At 50.3% G+C, this 20,087-nt stretch overlaps 1 protein-coding gene across 5 annotated transcripts in view; it reads right to left on the bottom strand.

Moving 5' to 3' along the window:
- Positions 1-501: 501 nt before the first annotated feature.
- The window catches only part of Poc1a (POC1 centriolar protein A), a 70,160-nt gene continuing 50,574 nt past the window's right edge, over positions 502-20,087 (bottom strand). For all 5 annotated transcript variants that reach the window (XM_048794095.1, XM_015487090.2, XM_015487092.2 and 2 more), the window contains one exon: positions 502-729. In XM_048794095.1, coding sequence (XP_048650052.1) covers positions 631-729 — 99 coding nt within the window. In that variant the 3' untranslated portion in view covers positions 502-630. The remainder of the gene's footprint in view (positions 730-20,087) is intronic.

Here is a 20,087-nt window from a genome sequence, read left to right as displayed (position 1 = left end):
AGTTTGTTCCTAAATAGACTTGACTCAGATGGGCCTGCTTTGGGCCTGGTTCATCCAACCAATGAGCCGTCTTTTCTTTTTGGTACTAGAACTTGAACCCAGTGGCACTTTACCACATCCCCAGCACTTTTTATATTTTGAGACGGGGTCTCGCTAAGTTGCCCAGGCTGGCCTTGAACTTGCAATCCTTCTGCCTCAGGCTCCTGAGTCTGGGTTACAGTGTCTGGCTGAGCAGTCAAATTCTAAGTCATGGATGGAATGGGAAAAGCCAGTCACATGGCTGAAAGTAATGGAGCGAAAAGCAAGGTTCTCCAGAGGGACAGCCCACAATCTTAGGACTCAGAGACACCAGAAGTATCAAGTGGCTCCTTCAGGTTAAACTAAATGTGGTCCTGCCAGTGAGACTCAAGCATTTTCTTGTGGGCCCTGCCCACTTGGGGCCTCCCACTGCCAGAAGAGCCTCCTGATGCAGATAGCAAGGTAGAAGGCAGAACTGCACAATTCCTGGGCTCGGTAAGGACGTAATTCCCACAGAGCTGAATCCCTTTATTTATTACCCAAGTCCTGCAGTACAAACCCCTGGCCTGCCACCCCCCAAATCGACCAAGCTCCTGATTCTTGCTCCCCTGATCATGGTGTTGCTCTCTGCATGATTAGCTGCTGGTTCTCCAGACACTGCTTCAGCTTGTCTTCTGTCAATGTCAACCGCTGCTCCAGGATGGACACTGTCTGCAAAATAAATAATGGACAGACTCAGGGGATTCAGGGGCCACCAGCCTGATGCCAGAATGCGTGGGGTTCTTCCTTGTCCCTCGTCTCTGGTGGCAGATGCCTTTATGTGCACTGCTTCTGTCTCTGGATGGTTGGTCCTTGATGTTACGGGGAGAATGCAGGGAGGGGAAGCAGATGGCAGGTCTCACAGCCTTGGGCTATGACAAAAGACAACTAAGGGGTCAGGAATCCCCAGTTCTGGTGGCCTGGCATTTAGACAGCTTCCTTCTCTGGACAGGATTTGTCCATATACCATTAGAGACCATCAACCATTTCCATTCCAGAGATGAGGAACTGCACCCACAAATGAAGGCACTCCACCTGACTTCTGTCCTGATGCAGGCCCTTTCCCTCTATACCTGAGGGTACTCCAAGGCTGGCAGGGGACAGAAGCTGGGAAATCAGTTCCCTAAGCCCAGGAGCACCTCTGTGTGAGTCCAATGAAGAAACCTGTAGGAATGTATTGTCTGTAGGTTAGGCCCAGAGTGATCAGAGAGCTCCATCTCTGAGCCATTTCTTTTCTCCTCTGTAAGTGGAGAGCACAATGCTGAGCTCACAGGACAGGGAACTCAGCACAGTGTTCGACACTCATGCAGCTTGACCCATGTTGGCCACTGTGCCCATGCTTGCCATCATCCTGCCTTCCTGAGGCTAAGTCCTTGCTCCCCTGGTCTCACTCCTGTACCCAGCATGATAGCTGCCCATGGACCTAGCCACCTGAGGCTGCACGTGTTCCATGGGTCAGCGCCCATCTTATAGACACGGCTCCCAGACAGACCATGAAGACCTGTTCACCTCCTCTAGCTTTGAGCAGTGTCAACAGAAGAGCACCCTGTGTACCTGCCACTGAGGGGTTGACCTACCATGGGCTTGTCCATCAGTCACATGCCACCCTCGCCCGGGTTGGTCCAGGCTGGTACAATGGCTCGGCTCATTTTACTTCCCTCATTGAGGGTTGCTGATGCCTACTACACAGCAGGCCTACACTGGCCACTGGATGAGCCCAGTGTGGCAGAGGTCACTGTGAACACCGCAGGCTTGCTTCCTGTACTGTGTAGCCCACAGGCCACAAAAAGGGCAGATAATTTCACTTGAGGATGCTCCCAAGAGGTTTTGTCCATATCCCAGGGGCATCATGAAGGTTCTGGGCCTTGGTCCAGTGGAAAGTGAACTTTCCTTTCATACATTTAATAAAACATTAAAACATTTTGGGAGAGAATTTCCCCTTCAAGACTGCTATAAATCCTCACAGCATCCCTCAGGATGTCTGCTGCCACGCAGGGTGCTCCGACTGGCTCTTTAAATGAGCTGGCCCCAGGGTTGTGAGGGTTCTGACCTCTGGGTCACGGTATAGAGGCTAGAAAACATCACTGCCTGTGGAACATGAACTGCAATGCACCCTGAGAGGCAGAGCTGAGACCATCACGTCCCCATTGCTGGCCGGCCAGCCAGGGAAAGGGGGAAAAAGGGTCTGCATCTCGTAAAAGTGGCAACGGAAACAGCCCCCGGCTGGCCTGAGCAGCATTCCTGGAAGTTTCCACTGGCTGCTGAGAAACTCACACAGCTCAAACCATTCTTCATCCAGCTTCTTTCTGATGGACAACCCTTTATCCAGACTCAAGGCCACAGTGAGGAGCCCAGCCTGCTGTGTATCCGTTCCTGCCTGTAATTTTTTTTTGTTTTTAAACTTTTCCTAGGAACCCAATTTCTAAAAGCAGAGACAGTGGGTCTAGAAAACATGTGGGTGAGGTGCTGGATCAACGGCACAGCAGAGCCTCCGCCTAGTCCCAAGGGGACCCATATATCAGCTCAGCAGGAATGTGCCTTGAAATGTGTCCATATTAGATTCCTTTGAACAGAAAGATATCACCTACTTTACGAGTCTCTAATGGAGGTTGCAGCCCAGGTGGGGTTCTTCCTAGCAGATTATAGACAGCCTTTAAAAAGCCCACTCCCTCACACCTGCATCTCTCCTCCCTGCCCTTCTTCAGCTTCTCTCTTTCCCGGCCAAGCTTCTGAGTAACTGTGCTATTCCAGTGTTTGGTCTCCACTTCCTCCAGTCCCTAAGCCTACACTACTGCCTAGGTGCCAGGAGGTAGCCACCAGAGAGCTCACTACCAGGCACTTCCAGGCCCCATCTGATGCCACCCAATCCTACTTTGAGCCTGGAGGATGGGTGGGAAGAGGAGGAGGCTTTTCAGGTTTCTGTTCATCAGAATGTTGTTTGGCACTTACTTTTCTTAATATTCTACTCCAATAAAGCACAAGACCTCTTTTTCACAGAACATGAATCCCCCATGATAAAGTTGAAACTTAGAAATACTATTCTTAGAGTTTTCAACCAATATAATAAAATATTTAAGATTTTTTTTTGATGGAAACTAACAAACTGACTTCATGAATGAGAACAACAAAGGTAGAGAATTAAACTACCAGATATCAAGCATACAATAAAGCCAAAATAAATAAACCTGCAGGAGAAGGGGAAAGAGAGCATGTGGGGTGGCAGATAGGGTGTATTAGGGCATCCCTGGCAAGGTCAGATCACGTTACCTTCTTCATAATATGTATCACCTTTACCTGTTGGTTAAGAGCAATAAAGGATAAGCACACACTCACACCAGGGTCAGGTGCACAGGAGGGCTCAGTAAGTATGTGCTGCCCTAGTGCCCAGAGGACAAAGGCAGCTGCTGTTCCCTCTGCTGCCCAGCTCCATGTCGGGGAGCCCAGGCCACACCTGTGATCTATCCCCCAGCTGAGGCTGGCCAAAAGGGCTTTTGACCCAGGGAACCTTCCTGCCATACAGGGTCTGTCCGGCCAGGCCCAGAGACAAGGCTATACTTCAAAGGCAATCACCTCTGAAGTCTCAGTGAGAGTCCAGGATCCATAGCGCAGCAGCCTCAACTTTCTTTTGTTCAAGGGCAACTGAGAACTGATCTTCCTATTCCACGTATATATAATCTCTCAAATATAATCTACTGTCATGTATATCTAAAATTAATAATATTTTTAAAAAAGAAAAAAAAAAAAAAAAGAGAACTGATCTTCTAAGCAGCCCCTTGGCCCACATTGCCTCTCCTCTTGCTCTACTCAGGAGCAGACCTCTGGCCCCAGTCCCCCAGAAAGTATCCAAAGAGAAGCAGGTGGGTCCCCTGGTAGGGGCAATGAGGGAAAACATGTTCATGGGCCTCTGGCTGCTGGGTGGGCCTGTCAGGTCAAGGTGGACAGGAAAGATGGCTAATCTGCTGGAAAGTCTTTATTTTGGGGCCCAGACTTTTCCTTAGAATGTCTTTATTCTGAGACTCCTTCTGTCTGTCCTTTGACCTTGGAGGAACCAGGAAACTCACTCTTTTTCCCTGGCCCTGGTGGTGCCCTATATCTGATTTCTTTTCTCTTTTTTTTTTTTTTTTGGGTACTGAGGTTTGAACTCAGGGGTACTCAGNCTTTTTTTTTTTTTTTTTTTGGGTACTGGAGATCAAACCCAGGGGCAGCACTGTACCAATGAGCTTCATCCCCAGTCCTTTTAACTTTCTGAGACAGAGTCTCATTAAGTTGATGAGGGTGGCCTCAAACTTGTGAACCTCCTACCTCAGCCTCCTGAGTTGCTGGAATTACAGGCATGCACCACTACACCTGACACCAGTAGCTAATTTCCAAGTTCTCTCTAAATTGGATATGGAGCCCAGACTCAAGGGAGAGCAGTGGGAAGATCTAGGACTGAGCTCTGGGTACGGGAGGAGTCCTCCTGATGATTCCTAACAGTCTGCTCATGGGAGTGCTTGCCCTGTGCCCAGCATTCAATAATCCTTCAGGGTAGGGATTTTTAATCACCAGTTTTTCAGATGAAGAAATAGAGGCACAGTGTTAGTAAACAACTAGCCTAAAGTTACTTAGTTTATCCACAACAAACCTGGATCATGAAGGCTGGTGGCCTGGCTTCAGAGTGTGGCACTGGTTTAAGGAGACGATTATACACAATCACATAGACCAGGGGGCTGTGCTGGAAAGAATGAACGGGTCTGGCCTCAGGTAGCCCTGAGGCAGTGAGGAGTAAGCAGAGGAGGAGGAGGAACTCATCAGGGAAGAGGAGCAGGAAGAGCCACGGGGCAAAGGAACGGTGTATACAGAGCCCTGGGGGTGGGAGGTGGGGGGCAGGAAAGGCAGTGAGCAAGGAGGACGGACCCAGGGAGGCTCCTGTGCCAAACAGGGGAGAGGGCCCGGGCGAGGTGGGAAGGGAACCTGGCCCTGCAGCCCACGTAGGCAGCTTCACCCTCCCTCTCAGAGCAGCAGGAGGATGAGTGGGGAGGCCCCTGTGAAAGCCACAGGGTGAAGGGCTGGGAAGTGGCTGGGTGGCTTGGGAAGGCAATGTGGAAACAAGAACGAGAGGGAATGGTAGTGGCTTAGACGGAGGAGGGGGAGCTCAGGAGGAAAGTGGACAAAACCAGAGAAATCTTCAAAGAACAGACCAACACCACCTGGTGGTGAGTCAGATGAGGGATACCAGACAGGAGGTGACACAGGTCAAGGGCTGGCCCTGCACAAGAGGCAGAAGACAGGCTCCAAACAGGTCATGTTGAGTGTAAGGGTCATCAGAGAAGGAGGAAACCTAGTCAGCAGCAGAGCTGCTTTTCCTTTGTCCCTCTTTCCCTTCCCCCCTTTCAGTACTGGGGATGAAACCCAGGGCCCTCATGCATGCCATGGCAGTCATATCCTCAGCCCTTTTTTATTCTATTTAGAGACAAGGTCTCACTAAATTGCTGAGGCTGGCCTTGAATTTGTGATCCTCCTGAGCAGATTGTGTGCACCACAGTGCCGGGCTGCTTTGCATTTCTGAGTTCATCCTCGACATGGGGCAGTTGGATGGTAAGCGGGCAGGAGGGGAGGGCAATGAATCCACAAGCCCTGCATATTGGAAAGGAGAATCTGGTGCAGGTGAGCTGAGGGCCCTGCCAGGGCTCAGAATGATGCCAGCAATGCTACTGGACCCCACTGAAGGCAGCCTGGCTACTCGGCAGGTGACCAGAGAGGGACTACCCTGCTAGTGCCCTATAGGGTCCAACCAGGTGAACCAGTGAGGAAGGCACTGAGGTTGGGGATCAAAATCAAGGGCGTGGTAAGAAGCCAGCTGGGCAGGGTCCGAGCCGCTGGACAGTGGTCTAGAAGCTGGGGCCGGGAGTGGGGTTGCCAGCACACTCATTTGCCTGAGCTCTCAGAGGAAAATCCTCTCCTAACAGCCTCAACAATGACATTCTATTTGAATCCCAATGTTCCTGCATAGGGGAGAAAAGACAGAAAAGACACAGTGATCTGATTCCTATGGGGGCAACAGTGACATGAGGGTGCACCTCCCTCCCTCACAGTTCAAGATGTGTAAGACATTTTCTGTAACACCCTAAAGGGCCTTCTGAGGATGGTATAAAAAGAACTGATTTTAAAGTGACAGGCTTTTATTTTTAGTTCCCTAAAAACTGTAGTGACACCCAAAGAAACTGCACCAAAATGCCAGTCCTCAGAGACATGTCTGGCACCTGGCCCGACACTGGGGCCATTTTGAAGACATCTCCACTCTCCACCTCACCACCTTAGACTCCTCTTTCTCCACCAGCACTAGTTAATAGGTATCTGCTAAAGGCCTGCTCCTGCCCTATAGGGTTCAAGGACTTAGAACTGCTGAGCTCAGTTCCTACATTGTCCCTCATGCCTACCAATGTCCTGAAGTGTCCACTTTAGGTGCCCTGTACAGGACAGAGCCCAGGCTGGTGCATCTCTTTTGGCCTCTGGGATGGCCAGGGGAAATCTCAGATTCTCTGACTTGTGTGATGAGGGCTCAGAAATTTGGAGCACTGTAAGAGGCCAGGGAGAGTTTGAAGGGCCTCTGCCTGGCTCCACAGTCCATTGTGACATTCCTATAGGCTCTGTATAGGTCCAGGGAAGAGTTTTCTGGGTGTCACATGGAGGAGGAGAGTCAGAGCTCTCTGAGAGAATGAGTCCCCCACCCTCAGGCAGGATTTGCCTGGTTTCCTTTGACACCTTGTGGAGGGGTACACAGCCCCTCGGGCCCACGTCCCCTTTCTCCCCCTGTAGTCACAACCCCTGGTGCTCTTCCTGGGTGTATGAGGCCTTTCCTTTGTCCTTCTTTCTCCTGCTGGCCCCTTACTCCCCAGCCTCCCCACTTCCTCACAGTCTGACCTCCCCTGGACCTCCTTCTACCTAGTTGGTTTCTTCTTGAGGTGGGTTCACCCTGCATCTTTTCCTCAGCTCTTTTCTCTCCTTTTACTGGTTTCCTGTTTTACCCATTTTTCACTTGTGTGTGAGGACAAAGCAAGGAGAGTAGAGTGGAATGTCTGGTCTAGAGGGGCTGAGCCCCCGACACAGTTCACCTGTTCTAGGGCTGGTGCTGGGCTGGAAGGCCTGGGAAGGAGAGTGCCACCTCTGTGAGGAAATATCACAGGAAATATCAATGGAAGTGCTTTCCAAGTACAAGGTTCAGCAGGTGCGAAGGCTCCGAGGCACACTGTTGGAATTGTCAAGAGGCCAGTGTGGCTGATTTGAAGCGGATGAGTAGAAGAGAGAGAGAGATTGGCAGCCACAAGGGAGGTAGAGAAAGGGCCTCAGGGCCCTCAGTCAGAAAGAGAAGGGGACAGAGAAGCCTCTACTTCCTGGCTGTGTCACTAGGATCACAGGTCTGGGTAGGTACAGCCAGGGAAGACAGTGCTCCCACATGCCGAGGGCCACTTTGTAGAGCACTGGCTCCAGAATGAACTCGGGAAAAGATGCAGTCTGGGAACTGTCCACACCTGGTCCCACAAGTGGTGGGACAGGAGGCACTGAACTGGCACTTCAAAAACAGATCAGGGTGCACCTCAGAGCCAGGCCCCTTCCAGTACCTGCTCTTCCTCCCAGGCCACCGTTGACGCCACCTTTGCTGAAGGTCCCTCTCATGAAAGATGGAGCCCAAGGGGCTATGGGACACTTCTGGGGACACTTGTAGGGCCCCCATGACTCTCACAGGGCATTCAACAGCATCTCTCACTCTCCCATCTCTCACATGTCAGGCATCCACCATGTGAGGCAAACAAGAGACTCTGGCTCTTGGAGGTTTCTAGGCCCCAGTGTGGCTGCAGTACCAGTTTTCAGCTGGGCTGCCTTTTGGCAAAGCTGCTCCACTATCACTGATAGTGAAGAACAAAGGTGACCAGCTGGCCACTCTATCTACATTTCTCAGACATTCAGCTAGATCCTTAAAAATACTTTCACATGTGCAGGCCTCACCTGAGGCTTTCCCTCTACACTCCCACTCCTATCCAGCTCTGGGGTGGCCCTTCTTCCCAGTGGTCCCTGCTCACCCTGGCAGGGCACTTCCCCATGTCTACCTCCTGCTCCTCTAGATGCTGCCTGGGTCTTCTATGGTGAGTGGTACTGCTTTCTAGGACAGAGAGTCCCTTCTGGGTCTCTTACATGAGGTGGAAGACAGGTAGCATAGAGGTGACAGGGTGGCTGGGCCAGACTGACAGAGGCAGAGAGCCAACATGCAGCCACATGCCCACCGGGCACTCTGCCTGGTCTGGCTGACTAGCAGGGAAGCCAGGAGATGGGGCATTCCATCCCATCAGATGAGGAGCCACTGAGACCGATGACAGAAGGGAAGTGTGTTGGGCAGAGGTATGGCACCTGGGAGAGGGCAGCGGGAATGTGAGCACAGCAGGGCCAGGCTGTCCAGGCATCCCTGACTGTTGCGTGACACCAACTAGGGCACCACTGGTCAGGGTACTCAGCCAATGGGGCTCTGCTGAGAGCAGACTCCTTCTCAGGTTAGGAAGGCCACCCCTGCCCTGCTGGGTTTCTCCTGCACTAGGACACCGACATGGACAACACCTCCCTGTTGGTACTGTGGGGTTCACCTCCTGCCCTGCCCTCTTCACGCCTCAGCTTCCTTGACCCTACTCCTGGATCACCTTCCACCCCGCCTTCCTCATTACTTCTGCTATGTCCCTTTTTTGTCCAAGAACTCAGGAATGAAGATCAGACTCCTTGGTGTGGCATTCACATGGCATCTGGGTCCTGTGTCGTTGGTCACTATTACCTCTTGAAGGCCTGCTCTAGCTTCTCTTCTAAGAAGCCCTCCTGACCTCACTCAGTCCTAGGGTCAGGGCCTGCCTTCCTTCCCTGAAGCTGTGGCACAGATGTGAGCCCTTGGCTGACAGAATGATTCCTAGTGGGGCAGCTTTGTCCTGTGTGGTAAGAGCAGAGGTTCCAGAGCCGTATGGCCCGGGTTTGAGTCTGATTTGGACCACTAACTTGCTGAGTGGCTTTGGGCAAGCTCCCTGACTCGGCTTCAGTTTCCTTGTCTGTACAACGCATCTTCTGGAGAGCTCTACAACACTCATATTAGTAGCTCATATTGATACAGCACTTGCTCTGTCAGCTGGGCACAGGGTGCCCTGTGGGTAATGTGACTCCCCCAGCTGTTGTCCTGACTGAGCTGTGGGATAACAGGGGAGCCCTGGGCACATATGGGGCTCATTGGGTCATAAAGAGGTGGCTTTAGTCAAGCGTGGGAGGGCCTGAACCATAGGGGCACATGGTGGTCTGATTGCTTTTTAAAGTTCTCCTGTGATGGAAAGTTGCTTTTAATCATTTCCAGGATTGTGATTGATTTGAGCTCCCCCAGGAGGTCTCCCTGGAGGGGTTGGGGTTCTCCAGGCCTCCCCTCCCCCAACACAGGAGTCAGATTATTAGGTGGTAAGGGATCCCACCAGGCCTGGGTCAAAGAGAGAGGTGCAGTCACCTTGCCACATGTGCCAGGCCTGGGGAAATATCCTAGGGCTGGCCACTGGCTCAGCGCCACACACAATGTCTAACTTTCCTTTGGTTTCATTGCAAAGATGGAAAATGTGGAATTAATCTCCCCTGTAGCATGGTTTTAACTTCACTCAGATTCTAAAGATCTAAAACAGATGCAATAAAAGGGAGCCTCTTTGCTGTGGGGTCTTACAAGCTATCAAAACAAAGTGGGGCTGCTGGGCTGCCCAGCCCCAGCTTTCCTCTTGGTCTAGGTCCATGTGTGAGCATGCACACATGTGCACACAGGCAGCCCTACGCTGCTGACAGTGACCTGGCCAGTCTGTGTTAAGGGTGACTGAGAGACGGAGGGACCAGCCCAGCTCCCTGGGGATAGGGGCAGCTGAGCTAAGTTTAGGCCTTTCCTTCACCCAGATTCTGCCTCTCAGCCCAGTCACGGCCCCATTGCCTACTATGGCCCCTCAAGTAGCCTACTACATCAGTCAGTCTAGTGACAGCACAATGAGGAGAGAGTTTTTGTCTGTTCCTGCATATGATGGTCTTCTTGTTCCCAGACAGCTCCTGGCACAAAGGAGGCACACATGGAGTAGCAGACAGACAAATGCCTGGCCCTGAGTACTGTGGAAGCAGGAAGTGCACACTCCTGCCATCCCAGGTCCCTGAGACAGAGACTAGGTAGCTCTGGTCTGGAGATGAGCCTACCTGGCTGTGAAGAGCACTCACAGCAGCTTGGGCCCTGGACCTGGCAGGCCTAAGGGGATGGTGGGGGAGGGAGAGTGGGCAGGCAGGAGGGGCCAGCCCCTTCGCCAGCTGGCCTTGGGTTGGAGGAAGTATTCTGGCTTCAGCAGGAAGTGGGGGTGGACAAAGTGGGGGCGAGTCAGGAAAACAGCAGGGATCCTCCCCTTCCACCTCAGACCTGACTTGATGATGACTAAAAGCTTCAAGGCCTAAACTTCAGAGGGAAGGAATGGAGACTCCCTGACATGCTAGAGAGACCAGGATCACAAAATGTTGGTCCATAATATACAAATATCTAAAGAAATTTTCTGGGCTCAGTTACTGTCTTTTAACCATTCCCTTTTACCCCACAGTCTGCTGCAAACAACACAAAGTAAGCTTTTGGTTCCTTGAGCCTATGGGTCCATGTTTCTGTTTCATATTATCTCAGGGATCTAGGATTTCTCTGATGTTTTTGCATCCCCAACCCCTACCTCTACTGAGGATTAGCTCTCTCCAGGAAGTACACGAAACACTATTTTCTATCATTGAATTAGCCACTGGATTAAGGAATCCTGGCTAATTTACCTCCCTCATGACTTTACAACTTCTTTTAAATAAACACAGCCTTTCCATATCATTGCTCCCCCCAAAAGAAAAAAATTACAAAAAGTGGGATCGTTCACTACCATTTGTAAAGCCAATGCTCCTAGGACTGATGGGGCACTGCTCACACAGGGAGGACTTGAACCACGACCCTGCTCATACTGCCTAAGTTCAAACACATCTTCTCACAAGCCATGTGCCTACAGGGACAGGACTCAAGGCAGGACACCAGTCACACTTGACCATCGGTTCTGCTGCATTCTGATTCCCAGGTGAGTCCAGTGAAGCTAAGCATGGGGCATGAATCTTGGCTTTGGCCATCTTCTACATCCCATTTCTTCAGAGGCTGACTTTTCCCACAATCCATACCAAGTAGTTAATTTACTAATACCCCATAGAACACAATCACCCCAAGTTCAAGAAATTACTTTGTACTTGCTGGAGGCCTGGAAAACCTCAATGAAGCCTAACTTAATCAGACAATCACAGGGAGAAAGAAGAGCACAGGCCATCAGGGTGGGCTCTTATAGGCCTCCCCCTGCCCTGTGAAGCATCCATTCATCCACGTGGGAAAACCTGCTCTGCCACTATGGCCAGTTTTCTGCAGCCAACTGGGCCCAGATCAGAATGTTCTCCAAATGCCATGCCCTGCTAAATTCAAGGCTTCTTCCTACTCACTCTTCTTGCTCTAGTCAAGTACCCCGTCATCCCTGGATCTGATCAGAGGCCCTCCTGCAGCTTTCCCTGGCCTGCTGTAGCAGTGCCTCATTGGGGAGAACACCAGGCAGCCAGTGTCAGCTTTGGCCTGGTGAATCGCAGAGGATGCAGGCCCATTTGGGGCTGTTAGTCACTAACACTCACAGGTCCTTTTATAGGTTTTGTGCTTGATTGACTCGTCCTTGGAGGGCCCTCAGGTCCCCAAAAGAAATACGAGCAAACCACTTGGAGTCCCCTCATCCTTCTCAAAGCGCATCCCAAGTCAGCCTTAATAAGATGTCCCTGCGTGGGCCTTACTGCCCCTCACACTCTCGCCTGTCATCTTCCAGCCCTCCCCCAACCTCCTGGCCTGCTTGGAGCCTCAGAAGAAATCTCGAATGACCGACCGTGAACATTCCCAGGCTTTAGAGGTAACCACAGCCATTGCCCAGCCCATCTGGCAGGCAGGGGCCTTCAATCTGCAGCTTCTTCAGGGAGGGGGTGCTTCTGCCACAACCGCAGACGGGATAGAAGATGGAAAGCAAGAGTTTTCTGCCAGATCCCCCATGGGAGCTGCCATCCGGCTCCCCATGCAATAATAAACTGGAGCCAGTTTTTGAGTGCTGCTAGCAGGCTGCACACCATGAGAGGAAGCTGCACACTGCCCTGATTTGGTATTGGGGAAAGGTGCAATCTTCCCCATCTCTCTTCACTGCAAAGCCAGGGGAGCCAGTAGATAAAACGTCAAAGTGAGCAACAGGGTTGGGGAGGGGCAAGGAGTCTAGACAGACATTCTTCCCTAGTCCCTCTGCAAGTAGCTAGAACCAGGCACCAAGTATATCTCTGCTACCCATCAGACAGTGTTTTGAGTCCTTTGTCCTCTAGGAAGTACCTTCTTTTTATTTTCTTATACTACTAGGGATTGAACCCAGGAGTGCTCTACCACTGAGTTACATCTCAGTCCTTTTTTTAAAATTTTTTTAAATTATACATGGACACAATATCTTTATTTGTTTATTTATTTTTAATGTGGTGCTGAGGATTGAACCCAGGTCTCATACATGAGAGGCGAGCGCTCTACTGCTGAGCCACAACCCCAGCCCCTTTTGATTTTTTAAGATAAACAAATTATCCAGGCTGACCTTAAACTTGTGATCCTCCTCCTCAGCTTCCCAAGTCACTGGGATTATAGGAGTGCATCATGATGCCCAGCAGGAAGTAGCCTCTTAACAGAGGGGGGAAAAAGAGGTTCTTTCCCCAGACCCCAAGTGAGTTTGATCTGACTTTGATTAAACTTAAAGTGGACTTCGACTAAAAAGGCAGCCCTGACTATCCACAAACGAAAGTGGCTAAATCCACTTGGGCAGCTAAATGTCATGATGTGGAGAGGTTTGCTTTTGGAGAAACAAACCAACCACCTCTCTGCAGGCCCTGCCTGGGAGTGAGGTAATGACTGGAGGGCAGCACATACCCTGTAAACAGGGATCACGGAAGGGCACACAGGGTGACTTCTACTCTATACCGTCCCAATAAATTGGGCTTGGGTGTACCTGGGAGGATCAGCCCCCAGGGAAAATGGTGCAATTACTTTGAGATCTGGATATGCTTCCATAGATAGCTGGCCTGCCTAACAAAGGACAGTAGGAGTCCCAGAGAGCAGTCAGGCAGCTTGACCTGCAGCAGGGTGCAGCAATCCCACCTTCCCACTAGTGGAACTAGATGCCTCACCTCAGCAGCCCATCTAATAGGGGACTGCCAGGACCCTGGGGCTGGGGGTGGTTAGGGTATCCCAGCAAGTAGTCAATTCTCTCTAACTCCCCAGATCAAACAGGCAAAAATTCTTGAGTTAGGTCTGCAGATCAGAATAACCTATACATTTAACTGCCAAGGAGACCCAAACCAGCAGAGCTGGGTGGGCCTGGTTCCCACTGTGTGTACTGCAAGTCCTGGAGCCCAGCTCCATGAGTCACAGGAACCTGAACGTGACATCACAGCATTGCTGGGGCCAGCCTGAAGCACTGGGTGCCATAAAAAACAGTTGGAACAGGAATTTCATGGCTTGGTATTTTTAAAAAGCAGCAAGACATGAAACTAGAGTAAAAAATAACTTCTCTGTGGGATTCTGAGGCAAAACCACCAAGCTGCTTGTTGGACTTGAACCAGGTCCTTGCCTCCCCGGTTCCTGGGTCACTGTCCACAGCTCCTCAATCCACCCTTTTACCCCAAGGAAGGCCCAGGGCCTCAGTGACTAGCAGATACCACCTGAACCTCTGTCACTCTTAAGGGTAACCAAGCCCTGGCCTTCTCCAGGGAGGAAGCCAGGGATCTCATGCAAGAAGAATGCTATCTGGAGGGACAGTCTCTCTCTGCTTGATGACTAGTTTTCCAGCATCTGTGAAAAGGACCCTTGAATTTGGCAGCACCCCAACACAAGCATGAGGGGAAAGAGCACCCAGATCAGGGCCTGAGCCTGGATCACCACGGGAGGCCCCTCATCAAGCAGACAGGCCACCAGGGGTTCCAGGCTAGATTCCACTAGGCAAGGCAGAAGAAATAAGACCCCAGGAAAAGTCCCAGCCCCACCTGAGGTGCTGACCTCTGGGGCTCACACCACAACATAGACCAAGAGGTGGGGTGAAGCAATAAGTCCATGCTGTACAAGGACCCAGGTGGCCTATGGCATAGGAGCAACAGGAGTGGATATCCCATGGGCCTTTACCAACTGGGCTAAAATCTCCACCCTACGGAAAGCCAGAAAGAGGCAAAGGTGGGTTACAGCAGCTGGCACGTCTGATTCTTGGTCTCTGTTTTTCTCTTCTTTAGCAAAGAAGAGTTAGGGTAGGCCTGGCAGGTGAGTGACCCGAGGCAGCTATAGGACAGGTTTGTGTTGGGCAGGGGAGGGGAGGGGGCTGCAGACAGGCTCATAGCAGAGACCCTGCACTGTTTTTCTGGGTTTTTTTGTTTTTTGTTTTAGTTGTTGATGGACTTTTATTTTATTCATTTATTTATATGTGGTGCTGAGAATTGAACCCAGTGCCTCACACATGTGAGGCAAGCCTTCTACCACTAAGCCACAACCCAAGCCCCAAGAGACCCTGCACCATGAAGGACAGATGTACACTAAGTGAGGCACACATAGCACATAGCACACAGCACATGCAATCCTGACCTCAGACCAGTGCTTCCTGAGAACTCCCTTAGGGGTTTTTTAAGGAGCAAAATATCCTCCAAGGAAAACTTAAATTCCATTGTTAGGAAATACATTTTCTCCCAAAATCACTATGACAACTTGATTCAAAGAACAATTGTCACAAGAAGTACACATCTTTGAAGAGCTTCAATCTTGGTCCTATGCCTTAGTTCAGATTCAAAGTTCTTATCTAATGGGTTCCAGGATCCATTCCTTTCTTTTTTAAATTTTTTTTTAATATTTATTTTTTAAGTGTAGTTGGACATAATACCTTTATTTTATTTATTTATTTTTATGTGGTGCTGAGGATCGAACCCAGGGCCTTGCACATGCTTGATGAGCACTCTGCCGCTGAGCCACAACCCCAGCCATTCCTTACTTTCAACAGCTCCACTTACGCCCCAGTGCCTCTGTTATCTCCTGCATCCCCCTCCCTCCTGGGGCTGGGAGAGCCCTCTTCTGTTTCTCCCCTCTCATTCTCCTGCCTACTCAGACACTGGGTGCTCAACAAACATTCCTGGAACTCAAGTCCAGAGGTTAGAGGCCTGTGGAATGTTCACTTCTGTTGCTCCTGTGCCACAGGCTACCCTAGTGCTTCCCTACACTGTTCCTCATACAATGTCAGTTTACCCCTGTGCTTTGCCGCACAGCTGGCAGCAGCCCAGTATACACAGTTATCCAAAAGCTTCACAATAGCATCCAGAGGACCCAAGCAGGCTTGGGTCCTATTCATAAGGGAGGTAACTGACGGGCACAGTGGTGTACACCTGTAATCCCAGTGGCTCAAGAGGCTGACCAGGAGGATCTCAAGTTCAAGGCCAGCCTCAGCAATTTAGTGAGGCCCTAAGCAACTCAGTGAGATCCTGTCTCAAAATAAAATTTTTTTAAAAGAGCTGGGGGCTGTGGCTGTGGCTCAGTGGTGGAGTACTTGCCTAGCATGTGTGTGAGGCACTGGGTTCGATCCTCAGCACCACATAAAAATAAAAATTAAAAAAATTGTTTAATTAAATTAATATTTAATTAATTTAATGTTTAATTTAAATTAAAAAAATTTAGCAAGGGAAGTTGGAGACACTGACCCAACAGTGTTGACACCAGGATCACCAGGCTAGGTGGACCCCAAGGCTGATCCAAGCACAATAAGCCAGTCGCTGTGAATACCCTATCTGTACCTGGCACAATGGTCACTGCTCACTGCCAGGCACCAGGTGGGAGGATAAAGTGAGGGCTGCAAAGGGAAGTCCTAGGAAAGTCACAGGCCTCAGATAAGCACTAGGAGGAGGATGATGATTATGACAACGATGTGAGCCCCAAGCTCTTAAGAACTTTCTATCTAAAACAATTTGGAGAGACCTGACCAGATCAGGACACCTGAAGACTGCCTCCTCAGGAGGGCACTGGCAGGCAGGAAATAGAGTCTTAAAAGATCACCCCAAAGCCCATATAAATCTACTTTTGAAAAATAGTATATTCAGTTTATAAAAAGTATTTATAAAAACAGCAAATAGTACAACTCCGATTCAGGAGTTAAAAGGACAGGGTTTCTGATGCTGTACAAACCCTAGGTCAATGTGGTTTCCTCCTGACCTGAGAGGCCTCTTGCCCTAGGAGGGCTAGGGGAAAGCTGCCCCACTTGATTCCTTACTCTGGAGGTCAGTCAGAAGCCTTGGCAGAGGTCACTACAGTCCTACTCATCTCATTATCTGCTTCTTCCTATCTGCAGTGAAACCTGGTTCTGCAGAAGTCACTTCCCAGGAGTCAGGCCTTGACAGCTCTGTCACTCGCTCAAGTACAGGCCTATGGTCCCTATATCCACTCTACCCCGGAGTCTCCACTGGGTCAGGCTCTGACTCCATGCTGCTTAGGGTCTCACCATGCTCCAGAGTCCTGGGCTGCGTCTTTTCTTTACCCCACACCAGAGGTCCCATGGTCTTCTTGATCTGCATCCTGCCCCCCCCTCCCCACTGTTCCTACCTGTCACCTGTGGCCCCAGCTATCTGCTCCTCCTTGGGGTCTTGGCTCTGACATCAGCAGATTTGTTTCTGGGGACTATCTAAGGGTGGAACTAGGTCTCTCACATGGGCACCCACAAATGGGCTCTATGAATGTGTGCAGAGGGAACTAGCCACCTCTGCCCCAGAACCAAAGAATGGCTCTCTGTGACAGGGTAGGGAATAGCTTCAAAAGGTAATGGAAAATTGAAGAGATACTTCTGGTGCTGTCAGGAAGACAACCTTCACCCCTGTCAAGCCTTGGACAGTGGTGGCAGCAGGAGCAGCACAGAACATGTCAGTAGCGTATGGCACTGGCAGGCACTGCTTGACTAGCTCCACAGATGGACACACTTAATCCTCCCCAAAGCCTGTGAAGTGGGAGCTATTATCAGTTCTGTGTTCCAGATTCAGAAAGTGAAGCATGGGGTGTCTCAGTGACTTGTCCAAGCTCACTGAGCAAAGCCACAATGAAGCTGACTTTCTCTGAGTCATTCCCCACCATGGGCTCCCTCAGTTTCTTGGCCTCAGGCCTTTGCTTTGCAGAGGTACAGAGACTGAGTCTCTGACCCTCTGACTGCCTCACCACATTGGGCCACACCCAGCCTGCTGAGCAGTAAAGCAGGCCTTGAGGGGTTCCACATTCATATCACTCAGGGGCTCTATGACCCACTCAGTAAACATCCCCGCCCACTGCCTGGCCACTGCCACCCTCTTGGTTCTCCCTTGGAAGGATGTTCAGCAGGGAGAAGGCACAAAGGACATGGAAGATCCGATTTCCTTAAGGTTACTTTGAAGCAGACTTCCTCACAGAGAAGGAAAGGGGCAGTGAGACGGAGACAGGACAGAGCAGAATAGCATGGTTCAGATGGACATGTTTGAAGTTAGGAGTCAGTGTTGGGGTGACTGAGATGTCCCATGCTCCACAGCAGAGAGGTGCTTCAGACCCAAGCAGAAGGTGAGAAGTACCTGCTGAGGGGTGGCACCCAAGGCCAGTACCCACAGGCTGAGTGGGGAGCCTGGCTTCATAAGCCACTTGGGAAGAAGGATAGCAATGATCACCTGGCTCTATACTTTAGGAGAGGGCTGGGTCCATCTAGATCATTCAGAGAGACTCCTGCTGTAGACTTGCCCTGTGCTGAATCCATCCCAAGAGGAGGGGCAGGGAAGCCTAAAGCTAAAGCCCACTGGTGGTGACTGCCCTGGCTCTGGCTGGTACCTCAGCTAGAGTGCCAAGACCAGGAGAGAAATGTGGGCCTGGAAAATAGCTAATGACAAAGCCCCAGGAGAGCATGGCCAGATTAACCCAAATGCACCTTGTATAAAAAAAATGGCTGAACCTCAGGCGCCTCTGTGGAATCCAGATTTCCTAAGGCACCTGAGTCCAGTAGGAAAGCCTTGCTTTGTAGCATCCAGGAACACACAGACATTATCAATTTTGCAAAACAGGCAACTGGTTGATGTCTTGGCATCTGATAGTGGGTAGATATGCAAAGCGGCTGAATGGTGAGGTTGGACAAGGGTGCCAGAGGGACTGGACACCAGTGCCAGGCCACAGGAAAGCCATCACTTATAATTTATGATGCAAGTTTCTTGTAAAGTTACTACCAGACTCCTAATTGCTAACACATAACAAAACCTTCCATGTGTACCCCTAAAACAGTGACAGGAAATGTTTTTAATGATATACTCCTCTGTATCCAATGAAGCTATTTTTAACCATCTTCTTAGACTTAATTTCCAATTTTATCCTATAAAGTTCTAATTGATTCCACCTCCCCTGATCTCTCACTTGATGAGGCTGTGAGGAACACAGGCGGTTTTTGACAGGGTTGAAGTGTCTCTTCACGTTGCTCACATCTCTTTTAGCACAGGCCTTCTTCCCAGGGGTTAACAGGCTCTCCAAAATGTCTGGAAATAGTCCTATAAACCCCAGCCACTGAGACCTGGCCTCTCCCTTGTAAGAGTCCATCTGTGGGCCCAAGGTGTACAGTCCTAGCTGTTTACTGTGACATGTCATGGATGATGGGACACAATGTGGAAGAGTTTTTCTCACTTAGCCCAAGATCCAGAGGCAGGAAAAGGATGCCACACCACTTGATGTCTGACAGAGACATCAAGGATCCTGTGCATGCCTCCTGTGGGCTAAACCGATCTCCCCTTTCCCCACTTTCACACCTCTCTTTTCCTAGTGGGCCCCATGTCCCTCTCACACCCTTATTCTCCCATGTGCTGGCAGAGAGAGGGTCTGCTGAGTCCCCACCTGGTATCAAGAGCCAAGGAACCAAGGCCTTGTAGGACCTTCAAATCCTGCCTTGCTCCCAGCCCCATCACATGCCACATGCCAGTCACTCTGGGCTTTGTTCAGTTCCTCAATGTGCCTACTGCCTCCTCCAGACCTGCAGGCAGACTGCTACCTCTGCCAGAGACACTCTCACTCCCTGAAGTGAGATGCTCCACTGGGCATGACCCCAGTGCTGACTGTCACTCCTTGTTGAGCTTTTTCTCTTACTAAAACTGCTGCATTATGAATCTGTATTACAAGCTGTCACAGCAAGTTCTGGAGTTGGAGCCACATCTATTTTGCTGATAAGGGTCACAGTGAACATGTATTGAACAGGTACCCAGAGACAGACATGGGCCAAACACTTGGCAGAAATTCTTATCTCTCTTTCTCTCTCTCTCTTTCTCTTTTTAAAAATTCTTTTTAGTTGTTGATGAACCTTTATTTTATTTATTTTTTGTGGTGCTGAGGATCAAACCCAGTGCCTCACACATGCTAGGCAAGCGCTGTACCATTGGGCTACAACCCCAGCCTGAGAAATTCATATCTCTTAATCCTCACCATGAATGAGGAAGGCAGCACCCACGACCACCACACACTACAGATAAGTGTACCAGATTTGTGAACTGGGGATTTCTCCATGGTTGCTCACAGGATAAAAAATAGTGTCAGGCTGTGCTCTTAGAAGCCTTAACTCACTCACTGCTCAGTTCCCTGGCATGTCCCTGGAGTGCCCACCTAGCCAAGAGTGGGATAAACAATCAATGCTCTGGTGTGGCCCAGGCCATAGCTGGATGGGGGCACTCTGACAAGCTCTAGCTTTGGGGATTTTGGAATCTAGTGGCCTGGCCAGGGTTTGAATGGATCAAAGAGCCAAAATCCCAAGAAATGAACTGCTAATTCATTAATTTGGGCTGGAAAATAAGTCCACGCTAATTATATTTTTTAAAAAATCCAACACCTGTTGGCCAACTTCAAATGGTCCAAATGCCAGACCAAGTATGGGCAACTAAGTAAACTCACATCATGA

Source organism: Marmota marmota, unplaced genomic scaffold (assembly GCF_001458135.2).
Source record: "Marmota marmota marmota unplaced genomic scaffold, marMar, whole genome shotgun sequence".
NCBI classification, from domain to species: Eukaryota; Metazoa; Chordata; class Mammalia; order Rodentia; family Sciuridae; genus Marmota; species Marmota marmota.
The sequence above is the reverse complement of the archived record's forward strand: the minus strand, read 5'-3'. Positions and strand labels throughout refer to the sequence as shown.